This window comes from Cololabis saira, chromosome 3 (genome assembly GCF_033807715.1).
Source record: "Cololabis saira isolate AMF1-May2022 chromosome 3, fColSai1.1, whole genome shotgun sequence".
Taxonomy (NCBI): Eukaryota; Metazoa; Chordata; class Actinopteri; order Beloniformes; family Belonidae; genus Cololabis; species Cololabis saira.
This window is the reverse complement of record NC_084589.1, coordinates 7,399,513-7,420,202: the sequence shown is the minus strand read 5'-3', so window position 1 is coordinate 7,420,202 and position 20,690 is coordinate 7,399,513. Positions and strand designations below refer to the sequence as shown.

At 42.3% G+C, this 20,690-nt stretch overlaps 1 protein-coding gene across 1 annotated transcript in view; it reads left to right on the top strand.

The window, feature by feature from the left end:
• LOC133440843 (transcription initiation factor TFIID subunit 2) overlaps positions 1-20,690 on the top strand; it is a 49,837-nt gene extending 29,147 nt beyond the window's left edge. Inside the window, exons 20-27 of the mRNA XM_061718171.1 lie at positions 86-279; positions 1,343-1,482; positions 3,460-3,529; positions 4,220-4,329; positions 12,396-12,625; positions 13,834-14,007; positions 14,889-14,991; positions 20,267-20,690. Coding sequence (XP_061574155.1) covers positions 86-279; positions 1,343-1,482; positions 3,460-3,529; positions 4,220-4,329; positions 12,396-12,625; positions 13,834-14,007; positions 14,889-14,991; positions 20,267-20,571 — 1,326 coding nt within the window. The 3' untranslated portion in view covers positions 20,572-20,690. The remainder of the gene's footprint in view (positions 1-85; positions 280-1,342; positions 1,483-3,459; positions 3,530-4,219; positions 4,330-12,395; positions 12,626-13,833; positions 14,008-14,888; positions 14,992-20,266) is intronic.

Genomic DNA, 20,690 nt, shown 5'->3' with positions numbered 1-20,690 from the left:
CATTACTGCCAAACCCAATAAAGCCCCACATAAGCCAGCGGGAGGAAGTGACATGAATATTGATCACTTCTCTGTGTGATTGCAGTTCTCAGATAACTACTACCGTGCAGAGCTGATCGAAGCACTGACCAACTCTCTGACTCCAGCCATCAGCATCAGCAACGAAGTGCGGACCGTGGACAATTTAAACGTTGATGTCCGTCTCATCCTGGAGGAGCTCACGCGCTTCCTGAACATGGAGAAACTGCTGCCCAGCTTCAGGAACACCATCACTGTTAGGTACGGAGGGAACAGGTGTTTCTGCTGGAACCGCTTCAGCAAGTTAGAAAAACCTACATCAGATTTAGGCCCTGCTTCCACGTAGCAAAAACTGTGGTGTTTTCATGCGTTTTGGCCGTACGTTTACATGAAAACGAAGCTCAAAGTCTCCAAAAACCATCATTTCTGAAAACTCTGGTTAAAGTGGAGATTTGCTAAAACTCCGTCTTCACGTTTGCTTGTAAACAGAGAGAAACGGACATTTAGGCTTCAGAACGTCACATTATGAGACAGAAACGTCACCAGCGTCATGAGTGACACCTGTGTTTACAATTAGTTTGGCCACCGTCAATATTTTCTTGTATTTTACTTGTTTTATATTCTAAAGTCACACTTAAAAGTAACTCCACTTCTCTGTCACTCCAAACCAAAGACTCTGGTTCATCTTGGAAGTAACTGGAAGTTACTCGTGTCATTTGTTGATGGTTTTTTCCAGGATTCTGATTGGCTAGCATGACAAAATAACGTGGGGGCCCATAACGCTTTCAGTGTGGACAGAGAGCGTCCGATGTCACGCAGTGCGATGCGATAGTCGGACGCTCGCGTCCAGTTAGGACAGGCTGTCAGTTATCAAAATAAACCCACTTTAGTTGTTTAAGCTCATTTATGTGTCAATTCAATGATTCAGTCATATACCAAAATCCATTTAAAATGAAAAATGTTGCTTCTCGTGTTAAATATTTATATGCGATTAATTAATTACAAAGCCTCTAATTAATTAGATTGTTGTTTTAATCGAGTCCCACCACTACTTTGAATGTAAAATCCATCCATCCATCCATCCATCCATCCATCCATCCATCCATCCATCCATCCATCCATCCATCCATCCATCCATCCATCCATCCATCCATCCATCCATCCATCCATCCATCCATCCATCCATCCATCCATCCATCCATCCATACCCGTTTAATCCCTTGCAGGGTCACGGGGGTCTGCTGGAGCCTATCCCAGCTCTGAACGTAAAATACCAACCATCATTTTCCTTCTTCCCCATCTCCTTGTTCCCTGTCTCCTCTAGCTGCCTGAAGGGTATCCGTCAGCTCCAGAAGAACGGCCATATTCCCAGTGACCCTTCGCTCTTCCGCTCTTATGCCGAGTACGGACACTTTGTAGACGTTCGTGTTGCTGCGCTGGAGGCTCTGGTGGACTACACTAGAGGTATTTACATGTCTGATTCTCTTAGTATTCCCCTGCTCTCAGTATTTGCTCCATTAATCTAACTGGTGGTTGGCTGTGATCAGGAGTGGTGAATCTCCTGCATCACAGGTGAGTGGAGCGCTGCTCTATCAGTCAGAAGCTGCTGGTTAAACACCAGGGCTGGGGATCCATTCAAATGAGAAGAATCCATTCTATTCCCATTCTTAAGATTCAGAATCGATTATTAGGATTTGATTTGATTCGATATTGATTTGGGTTAGTATTATTAAAACAGTTTTTAGAGCTGTTGCATGAATTATATGACTGTAGTTCTGCAACATATTACTACTAGTATTATATTGAGATTAAACAGCAAGTATTGCAGCTAATGATGCTGTAAGGACCAATCAGCTCCCAGAATGCTGATAGAACTGCTTTCAGAAACATCGTGGGGCAGAATTACCAAACAGATCCAGGGAGGAAACCGTATTAAATCGGTTTTATTTTTTCCCACATTCTGTTTAAATTTTTTCCATTTTCGGTCTGTTTCGGTTTTTAATTTTTGAGAATTTGGTTTTTAGCATTTTATGCAAATGTAACCCCAAGACAGTATATAAAGTAATGAAATATAGACAATTTATGCAATTATAACTGAAGACTTTCATGTTTTCATACTTTTAAACATATTTAAAGGCAAAAACATGGCACAGGTTTTACTCGTGTCCAACAAAACATTCCTTTTTTAGGAATTAATGAGAATAGATTTAGAATCGGAAAATCAATTTTTTTCAACACCGTTTAGACACTATTAAACACTTTCATAATTCACAAAGCTTTCATAATTCATTTTGATTTTAAGATTTATTTCCTTTTTCCACAAGAAAACTAAGGTTTATAGTTTACAGCTTGTATCAACTCTAAGAGAGTGACATGTCTGCTGTTGTGTGTGTTGGTGCACGTGTTGTACATAATTATTGCCACAGGAAAGCTGAAGATAGTAGCTACACTTACTCTTTGTAAGCCGAGTCGTCTCTTAAGGCACTTTTCCACCAGCACCTACTCAGCTCATCTCAACTCGGCCTGGTTTCTTTTCCATAACAATCAGCACCTGGAGCAGAAGTAGGAGGTTGGAGTGAAGCTGCTGTGACGTATTTGAGTCTGTATCTAAAGGAAGATTTGTTAAAAAATGAGAGTGAAAGAAGCTTCAAGCGGCTACACTTTTTAATTTTTTTTAGTTTGTCTCGGCGCTGCTGAAAAGTAATCTGGAGCCGTGAGCAGCTATGAAGAGACAGAGCTCCTGGTAGATCTGGTCGTTCCTTATCTCCGTCTAGATCTTTTTAATTCTCTCCTCATCACCAGGTTTATGAACATCTGCACCTCAGAGTTGGATCATGAAACAGACTTTTGCTGCCATTGCTGGTTGAATAAAATGAACAAGAATCTGTCAGAGTCTCTTTCTCTGATTTCCTCCTCCTGACTCAGACGTCTGACTCCAACCCCCCGACCAATCGGTGGCCTGTAGTGTGATGATGTCAGATACAGCCGACTCAGCAGCTTAGAACCTCGGCAGAATAGTTACAGAAAAGTATCTACTCGGTACGTTAGACCCCTAGTGGAAAAGTGCAAAACTGAGTCGAGTCGAGCTGAGTAGGTTCTAGTGGAAAAGCATCATAAGAGTCTCTAGAGGGAGAAATATTGCACTTTGCCTCAGCCTGCAATAAAATAGCGGTCAATTCATGATACTTTCTCATTTCCTCATTTTTATACCTAATAATACAATGTCAGTGTTGTACATGAGACAACAATATTGAATTTATGGATTTCACGCTGTGATCGGTGATCGGAAATACCGGGATCAGCAGATACTGATTTTGGAGATGTGACGTATATCTCCTAGGTACGGTGTAACCAGGTCAAAACTGGGGTGCCAAAATGTTTCCGTGGTGTGATGAGCTGTCATGGCAGATGTTGAGTTTGTCCTCTCTTGTTTTGCTGCAGTTGAAAGAAGCTCAGCAGAGCTGCAGTGGCTTCTCAAGATGGTGGAGAACGACCCATCTCACTACGTCAGGTCAGCTACCGCGCCCTTATCACAACGCATTCATTCATTTTTAGACATTATCACAAAACTCTGACTTAAAGAAAAGAGGATTGCTCACCTCATGTGTCCTTTACGGAAGAGTATTAGTGCCACGCAGGAGAAAAAATATTTGAGAGGGGAAGATTTTTTTTTTATTGTGCACTTCGAGAAAAAAGTCAATGTCGAGACAAAAATTGAAATGTCGAGATTAATGTTGAAATACAATTTCAAGAATAAAGTCGAAATTTCGCCCTTTTTCTCAACATTTCAACTTTATTCACGAAATTTTGACTTTATTCTTGAAATTGTATTTCAACCTTATTTTCAACATTTTAACTTTTTTTTCGAAATTGTATTTAAACATTTTAACTTTTTTCTCGAAATTGTATTTTAACATTAATCTCAACATTTCAACTTTTTTCTCGACATTTCGACTTTTTCTCAACATTTTAACTTTATTCACAAAATTTTGACTTTATTCTTGAAATTGTACTTCAACATTAATCTCAACATTTTAACTTTTTTCTCAACATTTTGACTTTTTTCTCAAAGTGCATAATGAAAAAAAAAATCATCATCCTCTAAAATATTATTTTTATTTTTTCCTGCCTGGCCCTAATACTCCGTAGTCTTTATTGTCGACTGTCAACATTTGTGTTTTCATCCCTTTCATCCAACCAGACATAAGATCTTGGGTATTCTCTGCAAGAATCCTCCGTTCACTAAGACGGCGGACTCGTCTCTGTGCAACGAGGCTTTGGTTGATCAGCTCTGGAAACTTATGAACTCAGGTGAGACACACACACACACATTTAACTATCATGAGTTACTAATGTTATGACGTGGTAATAATTGCATTACTGAACTGCAATCTGGAATCTGTGATTAGATATTTTTTGCTAAAAAGTCATAAAACTGCAGTTTACCAGCCTTTATGGAGTCAGAAATCCTTGATATTTTTTTTGCGCTGACACAGCGAGAATAAACATGGGACTTTTTTATTCGTTTTGTTATATCTTTGTTTTTAAACTGGTTGATGTCATTATGAAATACCCTGTTGAATTAAATTCAACAGGTAATTCATTTAGAAATTTTTGGGAAAAACAATAGGAGAGTGACTTGTGTTGTGTTTAAGGTAGGGATGTCAATCAAGAACCAGTTCTTGTTCAGAACTGGGTCCCAGTGTTTCAGTTCATCGGAATCCAATGATGTTGTCGTGCACTCAAGCCAGCAGTCAATAGTAGGGATGGGAATTGATGAGATCTTTCCAATTCCATTTTCGATTCTGTTTAACGATTCAAATCTTTATCGATTCTCATTTGGAAAAAAGGAAAACTACGTAAGAGTATTAGGGCCAGGCAGGAGAAAAATAAAAATAATATTTTAGAGGAGGAAGATTTTTTTTTCATTATGCACTTCGAGAAAAAAGTTGAAATGTCGAGAAAAAAGTCGAAATTTTGAGATTAATGTTGAAGTACAATTTCGAGAAAAAAGTCCAAATGTATTTCAACTTTATTCTCGAAATTCTGACTTTATTCTCGAAATTTTGACTTTATTCACAAAAATTTGACTTTATTCTTGCAATTGTATTTCAACATTATAAAGAGACAACAGGGCACCTTGCAATACTTTCCAAGTGGATATTTCCTCAAAGGGTTAGGGTTGCAGATTTGTAAAGTGCCCAGTTTGATTATATTTCACTTGATTGTATTTTTTGACTGGCTGACATTTTTGAGTAGTCAGCTCTAGGGGTGGGTATTGGGAAGGACCTCACGATACGATACGCATCACGATACTTGAGCCACGATACGATACACATTGCGATATCCCGATTATGCGATATCCCGATTATTATATCAAATCAAACTTTATTTGTAAAGCACCTTTCATACAAAAAATGTAACACAAAGTGCTTTTCATAAAACATAAACATAAAATGTATTAATGCCCCCCGCCTGGTTAAAGAGATGGGTCTTGAGCCTCTTTTTAAAAACATCAACAGTCTCTGCGGCCCTGAGGTTCTCCGGGAGGCTGTTCCACAATCGGGGACCATAAAAACTAAATGCCGCCTCCCCGTGTGTCCTGGTTCCAACTTTTGGTATGGTTAAAAGGCACCTCAGGGTCCGTGAGGGTCGATAGGGTAAAAGTAGTGCACACAAATAAGATGGCCCAAGACCGTTAAGACATTTAAAAACTAGTAAAAGAACCTTAAAATCAACCCTGAAGCGCACGGGGAGCCAATGCAGCGATTTTAAAACAGGTGTAATGTGCTCCCGCCCTCTGGTCCTCGTCAGCACGCGTGCGGCTGAGTTCTGTAATAGTTGTAGATTGTACATGTTCTTTTTGGGAAGACCAGAGAGCAGGGCGTTACAATAATCTAAACGACATGAGATAAAAGCATTAGCACCTCCGTACTGGCCTGAGAGAGAAACGGGCGGACTCTGGCTATGTTCTTAAGATGGTAAAAACCGATCTTTGTTATGTTTTTAATATGAGGAATAAAAGTGAGCTCAGAGTCAAAAATCACGCCCCGATTTTTAACCGATTTTGAGAGTTTAAAATCCTGTAACTTTGGTAAAAGTTTCTCTCTCTGGCCTTCAGGACCAATGAGTAAAATCTCTGTTTTGCCCTGGTTGAGCTGTAGGAAGTTTGCTGCCATCCATGACTTGATGTCTAAAATACAGTTAAAAAGGGCATCAATTGGCCCAGTGTCATCAGGAGACACAGCGATGTACAGTTGCGTATCGTCAGCGTAACTATGGAAGCTGATGCCGTGTCTCCTGATGACGTCCCCACGGGGCAGCATGTACAGATTAAAAAGAGTTGGACCTAAAATTGAACCTTGGGGAACCCCACACTTTATCTTATAGATTCCTGAGGAACATGTATCCATACTTACAAAGAAACTACGATCAGTGAGGTAGGACGTGAACCAGTTAAAAACAGTACCAGAGAGGCCGACCAGGTGCTTCAGTCTGTTTAATAAAATGTGATGATATTCTACATAGTTCACCGAAAAATTTAAAAATGCATTACACATCTTAAAATCCAAGTTGTATATATGTACATCAGATGATAGTGATGGATCTTAAAATCCAAGTTGCACGTTCATCAGATTATAGTGACAATTCATGGGACAAACTGAGTCAAAACAATGTTTTATTATAACTATACAAGCTAAAGTTACAACTTATTTGTATATGTTTTTCATATTATTTACATCATATGAAATTAACATTAAATTTAGTATGAGGTTGCTTTAATTATGTGGCAAATGATAATAAACACAAGAAAGATGGTACTAAAACCAAGGACAGGCACAGTGATCAGTCAGTATAGATATAAATCCATAAATAAATAAACCTCTGTCCATTATTTTTCATTTTTTAAGGACAGGCAATTGTGTTATATAAAAAATAAATTATAAAATGAAATAAAACGTGAAATAAAACCTGAGCTCAGTGCAGGGCCCTCCCAGGGTTGGTAGAGAGTGGCAATGCCCAGGACTGTCACTTAGGTAGAAGCACTGGGTGATAGAATGGGAAAAAAATCGGGGATAAAAAATATAAAAAAAATAAATAAAAAAAAAAATGGGAAAAAAAAAAATCGATATTCAAATTTCTAATATCGATATTGAATCGGCTGGAAAAGTATCGCGATATATTGCCATATCGATATTTTTGCCCACCCCTAGTCAGCACATATAACCTTTTTAAAAAGGAGAATTTTAATTTCTATTAGAAAATATTGGACATTCTCGTGGAATTGCCACAGAATGTATGTTGTATTTTGTTAATTTCTACTGAAGAATATTATTTTATTAATAATACATTTTTATATTGGTGACGCTAACCTTTTAATTTCCTTTTTTTCCAAATGAGAATTGATAAAGAATCGTTAAATAGAATCAAAAATGGAATTGTAATTGTAAAAGTCTTACCTATTCCCATCCCTAGTTTTATCCTGATGAACCTGTAAATGGATGTGATGCTGTTCACGTCTCTTTTGACGCTGCTGACTTTGCCCCTAAAGTTGAGTTTTTATCCAACCAGTTTCCCCAGCAAATATTAATAAAATTGGTTAGCCACTCGCTCAAGTGTAGCACTTCTGACCTCGGTGCCGCTGCACATCTGACATCTGGAGACCCTGTGTATTAATATTAGTGATCACGATCAGTAGCTTTGGGACATTTCTCTGGCTCTCCGTGTTGGATCCATCTATAAACCTGACTGTCCAGCCACACCCCATCTCTTCTGTATGGAGCACAACCAACAAAGTACAGTTCATTCACAACATTTATTTTCCTGACAGTAGAACTGAGACTGCTGAACTGAACACTTGCCGTACCTGTGGAGCTGGACTCTAGTTAGTCCAGCCTCACTCACATATAGGTAGACATTCATTCCATGTTACCCCTTTTACACCAAGCTGGTTCCAGGGCTGGTTCTGGGCTAGAGCCAGACTTAGCACCAGTTCTTTGGTTTTACACAGCCTAAGCACCGGCTCCTGGCTCTCAAAACTGGTGCTACGCCAGCCCCTTTGAGCTGCTGGGCCAGCTCAAAGAACCAGTTACGTCGGGGCTGGGGGCGGGGCTGGGGACGGTGTTACTGAACAACCAAAGCAGAATAAACACGGAAGCGCGCCGTTTTTAAATAACGGAGCGTGGAAGACAGTGGTTAAGTTAGCAGACTCTTTTATTATTACATCCGTTTATTTAATAATGGATGTAAAACAGAAGCAGCAGTGGTCTACGGTACAATCCATCAACAGTAACGTCTGCGGGCACGGAGTCCGCCGATGCAGTGGCTCCCAGCCCGCGTCCCAGCCCGCGGGGGAAGCGTTCCAGCCCTGGGACGCTTCCCCGGGGGCTTTGACGCAATGCTCGATCCATTTATTTAATAAAAATGCCTGGCCCGCGGGGATGCCTCCCAGCCCGCGGTTCTGGTTCTGGTTCTGGTACACCAATGCAGAGCCTATGGCGTATGTTACGTAGGAGGAGAGGAGGAGAGGAGAGGAGGCGCCGGGAGACGCCGGGCGCCGTACGCCGTACCCTACGCCGTAGGCTCTGCGTCGATTTAACGCGGAACCATAAATCAGCTCCGGAGCCGGCAGGCAGGCAGAAATCCCGAAATTTTCAGAGCAAATTTCTTAACAGGCGTTATTTGGATAAACTGAGCCCAGGTTGGGGATCTTAAAGGTTACTTTACCTGAAAAAATATTAAAACTTAATAAAGTGCCATATTAATAGCGCTACAGCTGAAATTAAAACAGCTTTTGGCTCTCAGCTTCCTGATCAGGGTGGGGATGAAAACGAGGGGGAGTGGTGGTGACGTTTACAGTAACGTGATGACGTGGCTCTCTGGCCAGCTCCTGGGCAGCACCAGCTCTGTGTAAAAGCAAACGGTTCTTACTTAGAACCAACCGCGAACCGGCTCTAGCTCCAGCACTAGCATCAGCCCTGGAACCAGCTTGGTGTAAAAGGGGTATGTGAGATGTTGGATTACAGGAGTGTGTTTTCTGAAATATGCCCGGCTCATTTGGTTGTCAAAAGTAGGTTCCAGTAAAATCTGCTCGACTTTGCAGGAATTAATTTACCTTCTGACTTGTTTAGTTGCTGTTGGTAGAATTTGTGCAAAACAAAATTGAACCCCCACTTACTTCCTGGGTGGCTGACTGGGAAATCTGTTGTTTATTGTTGGCGTTCACGTCAACAAGAGTTTTAGCACTAGCATCCTAAAATAAAGTCCTCCCCAGGATCAGTACTGGCCACGAGGGTCTTCATGGAGCCCCACGCCCCCTTGTCCTCACGGCTCTGCTGTGCAAACACAGCAATCACGGTAGCACATTCCTCAGGCCTCGTCAGCCTCGAGAGCAAACGGAGGCTTCCCAGCTCTCAGGTGACACAACTCTAAAGTGAAGACTGGATTAATTTATGCGCTACGTTGCAGACGCATGTGGACACGGAGGGTTTGTCCACCTGATCTGGGTCATTCTGTACGTGTTTATTTACACGCTCTTTTTGTACGTTATACTACATGTTCAGATCACCACCACATGTCAGATGATGATATCGCACATTATCGGTGCTCCACAATCCAAAGTGTAAAAAACAAGGTGTAAAAGTGATCAAATTAGCTGCAGTTTTTTTTTTTCCAAACCTTCAGAAGATGCGTTTCCTTCACCCGCAGATTTGAGCAAAATCCAAATATCAAAAACATATCCTGTAATGGAAACGACTCTAAAGAAAAAGGTTCCAAATATCACTACATCGTTTTTACACCTTCAGGAGTTGGTTTTTCAGGCTATTTGATAATCCAGTTCATCACAAAAGTGTCATGGGAATGCTTTTTGCACATTTTGCATGTCTGAAGGTCAGTGTGAAGTCATCGGAATCTAGTTTCCAGCTGTTTTTGGCCTAATTGATACAATGTAGTTGTGCTGGAACACTACTCAACAGCGGTGGCGCCAATCGCAGTTATGCTTTTAGTTTTTATAGTTGGAAGTGTTGCAAGAGGGGCTGTGGAGAGTTACATAGTTGAATGGAAACACGGACCCCTGCAGCACTTCTTTGGTTGCATAGCAACGGTTTAGATTGTCTCTTGCTCAAAGTTGTCCAGTCATCTCTGTGGGTCTGCTTGCAAACCGCATGTAGTCAGAACAGCAGGACACGTGGGAGCGTGGCCAGCTGTTTCCATCCTGGTGGGAGTGACGGCAGGTTCGCTGGTTGTCTTAAAGTCAATAAGCTTTTGTTCTCTCCGAGTCATTACTGGATGAGTTGGGGGAAGTGCTTCGTATGCACTAAACTCCTCTATTGTGTCCTCGGGTTTTTATTATTTATTTTTCCTCCAGGAGGTCCTATGTGCCTTCAACTACTTAGCCAGGCATTAAACTTGTAGTGGGCCAGTCCAAATACCCCCCGCCTTGGAAGCCAAACACAAGTATACGTTCCCAGTTTCAGTTTCCCGACCAGCTCGGGGTTCTTGCTGCAACGTGTTATTTCACTCATTGATTTAAAAGCAGGAATGTGTTTTTGATGACTATATCCAGTGAATTTCCAGAATAGTGGGGGTAGCTGGCCACTAGACAGGGCTGCCAGTCCACATGACCAGAGAGGAAACCTTAAATACCGTCTTAATGTGCTGGTTATTCTACTCCACAACCCCTATGTGGCGAAAACGCACAGGCCCCCAGGATGAGGTTTCACTCGCTGAAGGTCGCACTGAGAAGAACACAAATGCATTGTTGTAAGGCGTTTATTTGAACCTAATTCTAAAGCCACAACCTACGTCCCTGTGGCTCTGCGCCGAGCCTTTGGGTTGTTCGCTCAGCAAAATTTTGGGTTCAATTCCCTCACCATCCAGATAACTCTTCTAATGATGCTCAGTCCATGTGTGACAGAGATCACATCGTCTCCTGTTTTCCCGTGTTGGGATTATCAAGTATGTGTGGTTGGAGAGCATTTACTTCACAGTGAATTCTGGCTTGTACCCTCAAAGAAAAACCAGAAAAGGTTTGTGTAGCCACTGTGTCTGAAGGCTGGAAGCTGATAGTCTGTCCATGTGGCTGAAAATACTGCTGATACATGTCCTTTTACAGGAGCTGGAGCACATGGACTCCTGCAGAGGCCCTCGCTCAGTCCCCAACAAGCCCCTCGCTCAGTCCCCAACCAGCCCCTCGCTCAGTCCCCAACAAGCCCCTCGCTCAGCCAACAACAAGCCCCCAACAAGCCCCTAGCTCAGCCCCAACAAGCCCCCAACAAGCCCCTCGCTCAGTCCCCAACAAGCCCCCAACAAGCCCCTTGCTCAGTCCCCAACAAGCCCCCAACAAGCCCCTTGCTCAGTCCCCAACAAGCCACCAACAAGCCCCCAACCAGCCCCCAACCAGCCCTCAACCAGCCCTCAACCAGCCCTCAACCAGCCCTCAACCAGCCCTCAACAAGCCCTCAACAGGCCCCTAACCAGTCCCCAACCAGCCACCAACAAGCCCCCAACAAGCCACCAACTAGCCCCCAACTAGCCCCCAACAAGCCCCCAACAAACCCCTTGCTCAGCCCCCAACCAGCCCTCAACCAGCCCTCAACAAGCCCCTAACCAGTCCCCAACCAGCCCTCAACAAGCCCCTAACCAGTCCCCAACCAGCCCTCAACAAGCCCCCAACCAGCCCTCAACAAGCCCATAACCAGTCCCCAACCAGCCACCAACAAGCCCCCAACAAACCCCTTGTTCAGCCCCCAACCAGCCACCAACAAGCCCCCAACAAGCCCCTAACCAGTCCCCAACCAACCCCCAACCTCCTAAAGGGGAGTTTTTCTTGCCACTGTTTGGCTTAAGGTTTTTCTCCCACTAGGGGAGTTTTTACCTGCCATTGTTTATGTAATAACTGCTCGGGGGTTTATGTTCTGGGTATGGGTCTCTGGAAAGCGTCTAGAGACAACTCTGTTGTATTAGAAGCTATATAAATAAAATTGAATTGAATTGAATTGAACCTCTCACCCCCTCGCCCTCACTGGCTCAGCCTGCTGCACCAGCATTGATCTGCACCCGCACATGCTGGCACTGTATTTTCATCACATTTACAGTTGTTGGGGGCGTCTGTTGGTACCCTCCTGCAAACGTTGTTTTTCTTGTATACCATCTTCCAGAGGAACCTGAGGCTCCGTCGTCATCGTGCAGCCATGTCCTTATAGGTCGTCTGTTGTCCCATAGGCCCTAAATGCTCAAAGTTGTAGGTGTTCTCACAGGAGCATAAAGCTGCTTGGAGACTGACTTCTGGCCTTTACCGTGAACACTTTTATCCATGAGTTTCTCTCTGAGGTCCTTAAAGAGCTGTCTCCTAAAACTACCCGTTCTTTTGACAGGTACCTGCCATGACTGGCGACTGCGCTGCAATGCTGTAAATCTCTACTACACATTATTTGGCCTCACTCGGCCCTCGTGCCTCCCACTGCCGGAGTTGGGCTTGGTGCTCAACCTGAAGGAGAAAAAAGCTGTCCTAAACCCCACCATCAAGCCTGAGCTTGGAATCGGTGCCATCATGGACTCCCCTGCCAGTATCGGCATCCACGGTGTGGGCATGAGCTTCACCACTGTAAGTGCTCGCTTCATTATTACCACTGCAACAGCAAAAACATCAGGGAACATGTATTGTGTAGTGTGTGCTTTGGTTGGTAAAGCCTGAACATCTCAGTACAGTCATAGAAGAGCCGAACACCCATGCTCTCGTTAAAATATCAGTTAGTTTCATTTGAAGTGACGGAGGGAGTCGGGTGTGGTGGCCCGAGGACTCCACCTCTGCTTTTTGCAGATGATGTGGTCGTCTCTGCTTCATTAAGCTTCATCATCATATCATTAAGAATAATAAAAGCCAGTTTGATGAAGAAATATCATGATAAGTGTTAAGTTAGGTGGGTTTTTCTTTTTTTCCTCTCTTTTTATCACCATTGTCATATTTCTTTTCTTTGAATCAAAAAAGAATACGACTATCTGTGTTTGACGACAGCTATTTTGTGTTATTTTATAACTTTGTTGTAGTTTTTTTTATTTTTTATTACGTTTATTGGAAAGTGTTTCTTTTTAAATTGGGTAATTTGTAATTTTTTTAAAATTGTTTTTATTACATTCATTGAAATTTTGATTTCTTAGGAAAAGGGGACAGATAAAATCAGCTTAGTCTTCTTTCTGTTCCCATTCATTCAAGGAAAGAGATTTGTTGTAATTACAGGACTGTCTCAGAAAATTAGAATATTGTGATTTTCTGTAATGCAATTACAAAAACAAAAATGTCATACATTCTGGATTCATTACAAATCAACTGAAATATTGCAAGCCTTTTATTATTTTAATATTGCTGATCATGGTTTACAGCTTAAGAAAACTCAAATCTTATCTAAAAAAAAATGGAATATTCTGTGAATCTTAATCTTAAACTGTAAGCCATAATCAGCAATATTAAAATAATAAAAGGCTTGCAATATTTCAGTTGATTTGTAATGAATCCAGAATAAGACTTTTTTTTTTTTTTTAATTGCATTACAGAAAATAAAGAACTTTATCACAATATTCTAATTTTCTGAGACAGTCCTGTATGTTGACCTGTTTTGTTTTTCATTTAATGATTGAAATAAAGAATAAGAATAAAGCCAGCATTGTTCTGTCGTTGAGGTGGTAGCAGCGGAGTGTGCAGTAGTGGGGATGAGCACCAGCACCTCCAAGTCATACCTGCTGTATATACAATATTAATGATATATATGCATATTCCACACATACTGACTGACTATCTGTCTGTCTGTATGTCAGGTGGACGAGGAACCAGACCCCATCTCCCTGGGGGTGTGTGGGGTCGGCCAGCCGCCCCTGGGCCTGAAGAGGAAGGCCGACACCCCACTGGGCTCTCCTCCGGAGCCGGGACAGGTGCTGCAGCCGCAGCACCTGGAGGATGAAGGAAGAGGAGGGGCGCGTTTCAAGATCAGAGTGAGACACTGCTGGGACCCGTTCAAGTCCCTCTACTGAAGTTCTGCTGCTCTTATGATGCTTTTCCACTTGCACCTACTCAGGCCGACTCCACTCGGTTTGGTTCTTCTCCACTAGGGGTCTAACGTGTCGAGTAGATACTTTTCTGTAACTATTCTGCTGAGGTTCTAAGCTGCTGAGTCAGCTGTATCTGACATCATCACACTACAGGCCACCGATTGGTCGGGGGGTTGGAGTCAGACGTCTGAGTCAGGAGGAGGAAATCAGAGAAAGAGACTCTGACGATTCTTGTTCATTTTATTCAACCAACAACGGCAGCAAAAGTCTGTTTCATGATCCAACTCTGAGGGTCAGATGTTCATAAACCTGGTGCTGAGGAGAGAATTAAAAAGATCTAGACGGAGATAAGGAACGACCAGATCTACCAGGAGCTCTGTCTCTTCATAGCTGCTCACGGCTCCAGCTGACTTTTCAGCAGCGCAGAGACAAACTAAAAAAAAAGCGCAGCCACTTGAAGTTTCTCTCTCTCTCATTTTTTAACTTTATATGGAACACAAGCCACAGACCCAGCAGCACATCTATCATCTCCTCCAGGTTCTACATCTTTAGTGTTGTTGTCTTCTTCATTTAGATACACAATCAAATACGTCACAACAGCTTCACTCCAACCTCCTACTTCTGATCCAGGAGCTGAATTGTTATGGAAAAGAAACCAGGCCGAGTTGAGATGAGTAGAGCCGAGTAGGTGCTGGTGGAAAAGCACCATTAGTTTACTCAAGCAACGAGCCTGACATCTGCTCTGTTCTGTCCACACTTGACTGATCCTGATGATGTAGTGAGTGATTGGTGTGTGGGTTTAGTAACACTCTTTTCTGATGCAGTTCAACACTATGGAAGAAGAAGATATTGATATGGAGACGGTTCATGACAGCCAGGCCTTCATTCACCACCAACTCAATCTGCTGGAGAGGCCGTCCACACCAGGTATGTGCACGCATGCACGCACGCACGCACACAAAGAGTCATCCCACCTTAATCGCGGTGTTAACCGGAGTCAAGTTCTCTTGTCTGACTATGTCTGACTTGGCAATAAAGTCTTATTCTGATTCTATTCTGATCAAAAGCAGCCCTTGTTTTTTTTGTTCTCAGCCAAAAATGTAAAAGCAGTGAAATAATTTCCCTGGTTTCCAGGCGTAAATGTTCACTAAAAGAGAAGTCATGGCCTCACTGGGGTCGTCTGTTGTAATCAGCTCAGAAACTCTGTCCCAGGTCCAGTGTAGATCACAGTCAACACCATGAAACCTTTATTAGTTTCAGTTTTATGTATTTGCTTACATTAGAGATTCTCATTTTATTTTTATTTATGCACAAATCATAATTTTGACATAGTTTGAAGGTTTTCTAAAATGCAACAACAGCTTTAATCTGTAACGTTGTTGGTCAGCCAAGCTTGTGCAGCACATTTCTTAGAACATAGAGCAGCGATAGGACGCTGGTCGGGAGGGGGGGTTTGCTATGTCTCCTCAGCCTTCCAAGCAGGATCTGAGCCACATAATTACACTCTCTGACACTCTAAACCACTATTACATGTACAATAAGCCCTGTTTTTTTAGGTAGGTGATAGGTGAAATCCGCGAAGTAGCAACCTTTTTTTTTTTTTTACAATTATTATACAAGGCTTCAAATTGCAGAGATCAGCCCCACCACGACCCGAGTAATTGGATTTGAACGGGATAAAATTAAAAAAAATACTATAAGTACAGTAGGATAAATTGTGACTTGTATTTCCCTGCTTTTCTGAAGCTGCTGCATCCTGACTCGCTCTGTAGCGTCCTTTCTCCTAAAGCTCCGGTGCAGGTGTGTTTTTTCCAGAGTAGAACATAGTTATGGGTCGTTGTTGTCGCTTTTTTTTCTTCTGGGCAAAAAAATTCTTATAAACCGACATGCTACCATGAATTATATCTGAGACTGTAATGAACGATTCATCAAAGGTCCCGTTCTTGAGCTGCTGCTGAAGCTCATTGGCCGTTCTCAGCTTGTTGTTAAGCAACCAACGTTATTGACACAGGAAGTGAAGAAGTGAGGAGACTGTTTAGCCAATCAGAATGCAGAACACGATGCCCAATATAAATCCATGAAGCAGCGAGACCTAAAAGGAGAACCGCGTTATAGCCAGGGATTACTGTATTTCATGATTCACTGAGGTCCAACGACTTCACCACGACGTGCTGGTTTTTCAGTACTTGTCACCTTTTTTTTTGAAGAAACTTCATGTTTTTCAGCTGATCCTTCTCTAGACATGATTTTATTGAGCGAGTTTGGCTCAAATGGTGAGCGATGTAGGGTCCAAAAGTCCCAATATCTACGTTCTGAATAGGAATTCAGAATCTTTCTGGAGCTGGATTTCCACTGTAAGAGTTGGAGCGACGTCCATCCTCAAACTGCCAGAAGGCTGTGGTTGATGTAGAACGTGAGGCTGGTTGCTGTCATCATCAGTAACCCATGGCAACGTCAGCCTCCTCCTTTTTTGTTCAGTCAAAAGAGGGCAGTGTTCTCCTGTCTCTACCAGGGATTCCGTCGACTGCAACCAGTACTCGAGTTGTAAAAAAAAGGGTGGATGGTGGATTTTCTCATATGGGGACAGATAATTTGTGCTGATTACAAATAATATAATATATTACAAATAATAGCAGTGACCAAAACACCTGCAGAAATACTGCAGGAATGACATAGCAGCAGTTAAATGCAGCCTTCTGTAAGCTTTAAATATCCACTGGGCTTACATCAAATACATCAAAACACAACAATAAAAAACACTTTTCTGAACTTATCAATATGACTCTGTCCTTCACAGGATAAGTAACATGGATCACTGCAAAAACTCACAATCTTAACAAGAATATTTGTCTTATTTCTAGTTAAAATGTCTCATTTTAGTAAAAAAAAATCTCATTACACTTAAAACAAGACTCATCACTGAAAAAAACAACAATGTTCACCTGTTTCAAGTAGATTTTCACTTAAAATAAGTAGAAAAATCTGCCAGTGGAACAAGATTTTTTTGCTTGTAATAAGAAGATAAATCTTGTCCCACTGGCAGATTTTCCTACTTATTTCAAGTGAAAATTTACTTGAAACAGGTGAAAATGGTCAAATAAGTTATTTTTCTGGTGATGACTCTAAATGTTGAAATAGCAGTAAAACCACATTCATTGATGAAATGACATAAGGGATGGAAAGGGGGGATGGCAGTTTTACAGGGGGGATGATTTGGACTGTTTTTATTTCAGGGGGGATGCCATCCCCCCTCATCCCCCCTCATCTCGAGTACTGACTGGAACGCTGTCGGCTCGGTTGTGAAATCCCCGTCAGCTCTGAGTGGACGCCTGCAGGGGAAATGAGAAGCAGGATCAGCCTCTAGTGGCTGATCTAGTCCCGACGTTGCTTTTCCAGCCACCGTCTCCAGTTGCTGGTTGTAGGACCTGCCCTTGTCCCAGTTTTCTCTCCAGTGTGTTGTTGTTGGCATGAAGTTTTAGTTCCATTATGTTCTTCAAAGGCCGTGGAGCTGATCAGTGAGATCTCAGGTTAATCCCACACTGCAGCTCACTTCCCTTTTTTTTTTACCCATATGTGACTCATATGTTTTTTCTTTTTTCTTTTTTTATGGTGGTCTGAAAAGCGCAAATCTGATTGATTTTTTTTTTTTTTTTTTTTTTTTTTTTTCCAAATCAGACCCAGCCCACTTGTATATTTGGTCATATCTGTGAGAACTGCAATGTTGCATCTTAGAGCAGCAAAGCACCAACTTTCTTTTCTTCTTTTAAATTTGATATTTGTTTGGAATAACATGTCAGCAATACATACATCTTTATCTGACAGCGCTCCAATTAGTTTTTTTCCATTCGCAAAACATGTTATAACAGAACACAGGAACATGGGGTGTTTTCTATTATACAGGACTGTCTCAGAAAATTTGAATATTGTGATAAAGTTCTTTATTCTGTAATGCAAAAATGTCATACATTCTGGATTAATTACAGTATATCTCAAAAGTGAGTACACCCTTTAGATTTTTGCAAATATTCTGTCATATCATTTCAGGGGATAACACTATCTTAATGAAACTTTGATATAACCTAAAGTAGTCAGTGTGCTGCTTGAATAACAGTATAGATTTATTGTCCCTTGAAAATTACTCAGTACACAGCTGTTAATGTCTAAACAGCTGGCAACAAAAGTGAGTACACCCCGTAGTGAACATGTCTAAATTGTGCCCAAAGTGTCAATATTTTGTGTGACCACCATTGCTATCTAGCACTGCTTTAATCCTCCTGGGCATGGAATCCACCAGAGCTGCACAGGTTGCTTCTGGAATCTTCTTCCGCTCCTCCATGACGACATCACGGAGCGCACGGATGTTGGACACCTTGCACTCCTCCACCTTCCTCTTGAGGATGCCCCACAGGTGCTTAATTGGGTTTAGGTCTGGAGACAAACTTGGCCAGTCCATCACCTTAACCTTCAGCTTCTTCAGCAAGGCCGTTGTCATCTTGGAGGTGTGTTTAGGGTCATTATCATGTTGGAAAACTGCCCTACGGCCCAGTTCCCGAAGAGAGGGGATCATGCTCTGCTGCAGGATGTCACAGTATATATTGGAATTCATGTGTCCCTCGATGAAATGCAGCTCCCCAGTGCCGGCAGCACTCATGCAGCCCCAGACCATGATGCTGCCACCACCATGCTTGACTGTAGGCAAAACACATTTGTCTTGGTACTCCTCACCAGGGTGCCGCCACACACGCCGGACACCATCTGACCCAAACAGGTTTATTTTGGTCTCATCAGACCACAGGACATGGTTCCAGTAACTCATGTTCTTGGATTCATAGTCTTCAGCAAACTGTTTGCTGGCTTTCTTATGCATCGGTTTCAGAAGAGGCTTCTGTCTGGGGCGACGGCCATACAAACCGATTTGATGTAGTGTGCAGCGTATGGTCTGGGCACTGACAGGCTGACATCCCACTTCTGCAACCTCTGCAGCAATGCTGGAAGCACTTGCACGTCTATTTTTGGAAACCAACCTCTGGATATGACGCTGAGCACATGGACTCAACTTCTTTGGTCGACCCTGGCCAGGCCTGTTCCGAGTGGAACCTGTCCTGGAAAACCGCTGTATGATCTTAGCCACTGTGCTGCAACTCATTTTCATGGTGTTGGCAATCTTCTTATAGCCAAGGCCATCTTTGTGAAGTGCAATAATCCTTTTTTTCAGCCGCTCAGAGAGTTCCTTGCCATGAGGTGCCATGTTGTCCAGCATTCAGAGAGAATTGTGCCCAAAACACCAAATTTAACAGCCCTGCTTATCATTTACATCTGAATCCTTGTAACACTAACGAGTCACATGACACTAGGGCAAGAAAACAACATCATTGGGCACAATTAGGACATGTTCACTATGGGGTGTACTCACTTTTGTTGCCAGCTGTTTAGACATTAACAGTTGTGTACTGAGTAATTTTCAAAGGACAATAAATCTATACTGTTATTCAAGCAGCACACTGACTACTTTAAGTTATATCAAAGTTTCAGTAGGATAATGTTATCCCCTGAAAGGATATAACAGAATATTTGCAAAAATCTAAAGGGTGTACTCACTTTTGAGATATACTGTACAAATCAACTGAAATATTGCAAGCCTTTTATTATTTTAATATTGCTGATTATGGCTTACAGCTTAAGATAAAGATACCCAGAATATTCTAATTTTTTTAGATATGATATTTGAGTTTTCTTAAACTGTAAGCCATGATCAGCAATATTAAAATAATAAAAGGCTTGCAATATTTCAGTTGATTTGTAATGAATCCAGAATGTATGACATTTTTGCATTACAGAAAATAAAGGACTTTATCACAATATTCTAATTTTCTGAGAAAGTCCTGTAATTAAAAGAACAGATTGAAACAGGAAACATAAAAATTGTGAGCTTTTCAAAGTTGTAGCGGCTAAGTTTGTTTTTCTTCCGGTAGACGTAACTTCCGGTCCCCCCCCTATCCAATCAGAACCTTCCCAACCCCCAGACCTGGAGAGGAATTGGAGAAAGACCATCAAACGTGTTTTCCATATAAACCTCAATTCAGTTTGATTCTGAATAATTAATTCCGAATGAAAAACCATCCTGTAACCGTGTCCATTGGGGTGTATTTTGTTCCATTGGTATGTTCTGTCCCTGACCAGTCTCTCCACCTCCTCCCTCCAGGTAAAGAGCCTCCTCTAGTGGAGCAGGCCCTGCTGTCCCTGCCGGCCACGCCGGCCCCCTCCTTCACTCTCTCCAAGGAGACCACGTCCTCGTCCTCCAAGCACGGGGGGGACCACGGCCACCACCACCACCACCACCACCACGAGCACAAGAAGAAGAAGAAGAAGCACAAGCACAAACACAAGCACAAGCACAAGCACGACAGCAAGGACAAAGAGAAGGACCGGGACCGGGACAACTCCCACGCCTACAGCAACAGCCCGGCCAGCGGCCGGTCCCTGCGCTCGCCCTCCCTGTCCGACTGATCCCTGGAGCCCCTAGAATGGAATAACGTCCTGAAAATGTAATAACACCTGAAAATGTCATAACATTTGCACTTAACTCAATCAAAAATTTAATAAAATCCAATAATGTAATAAAATAT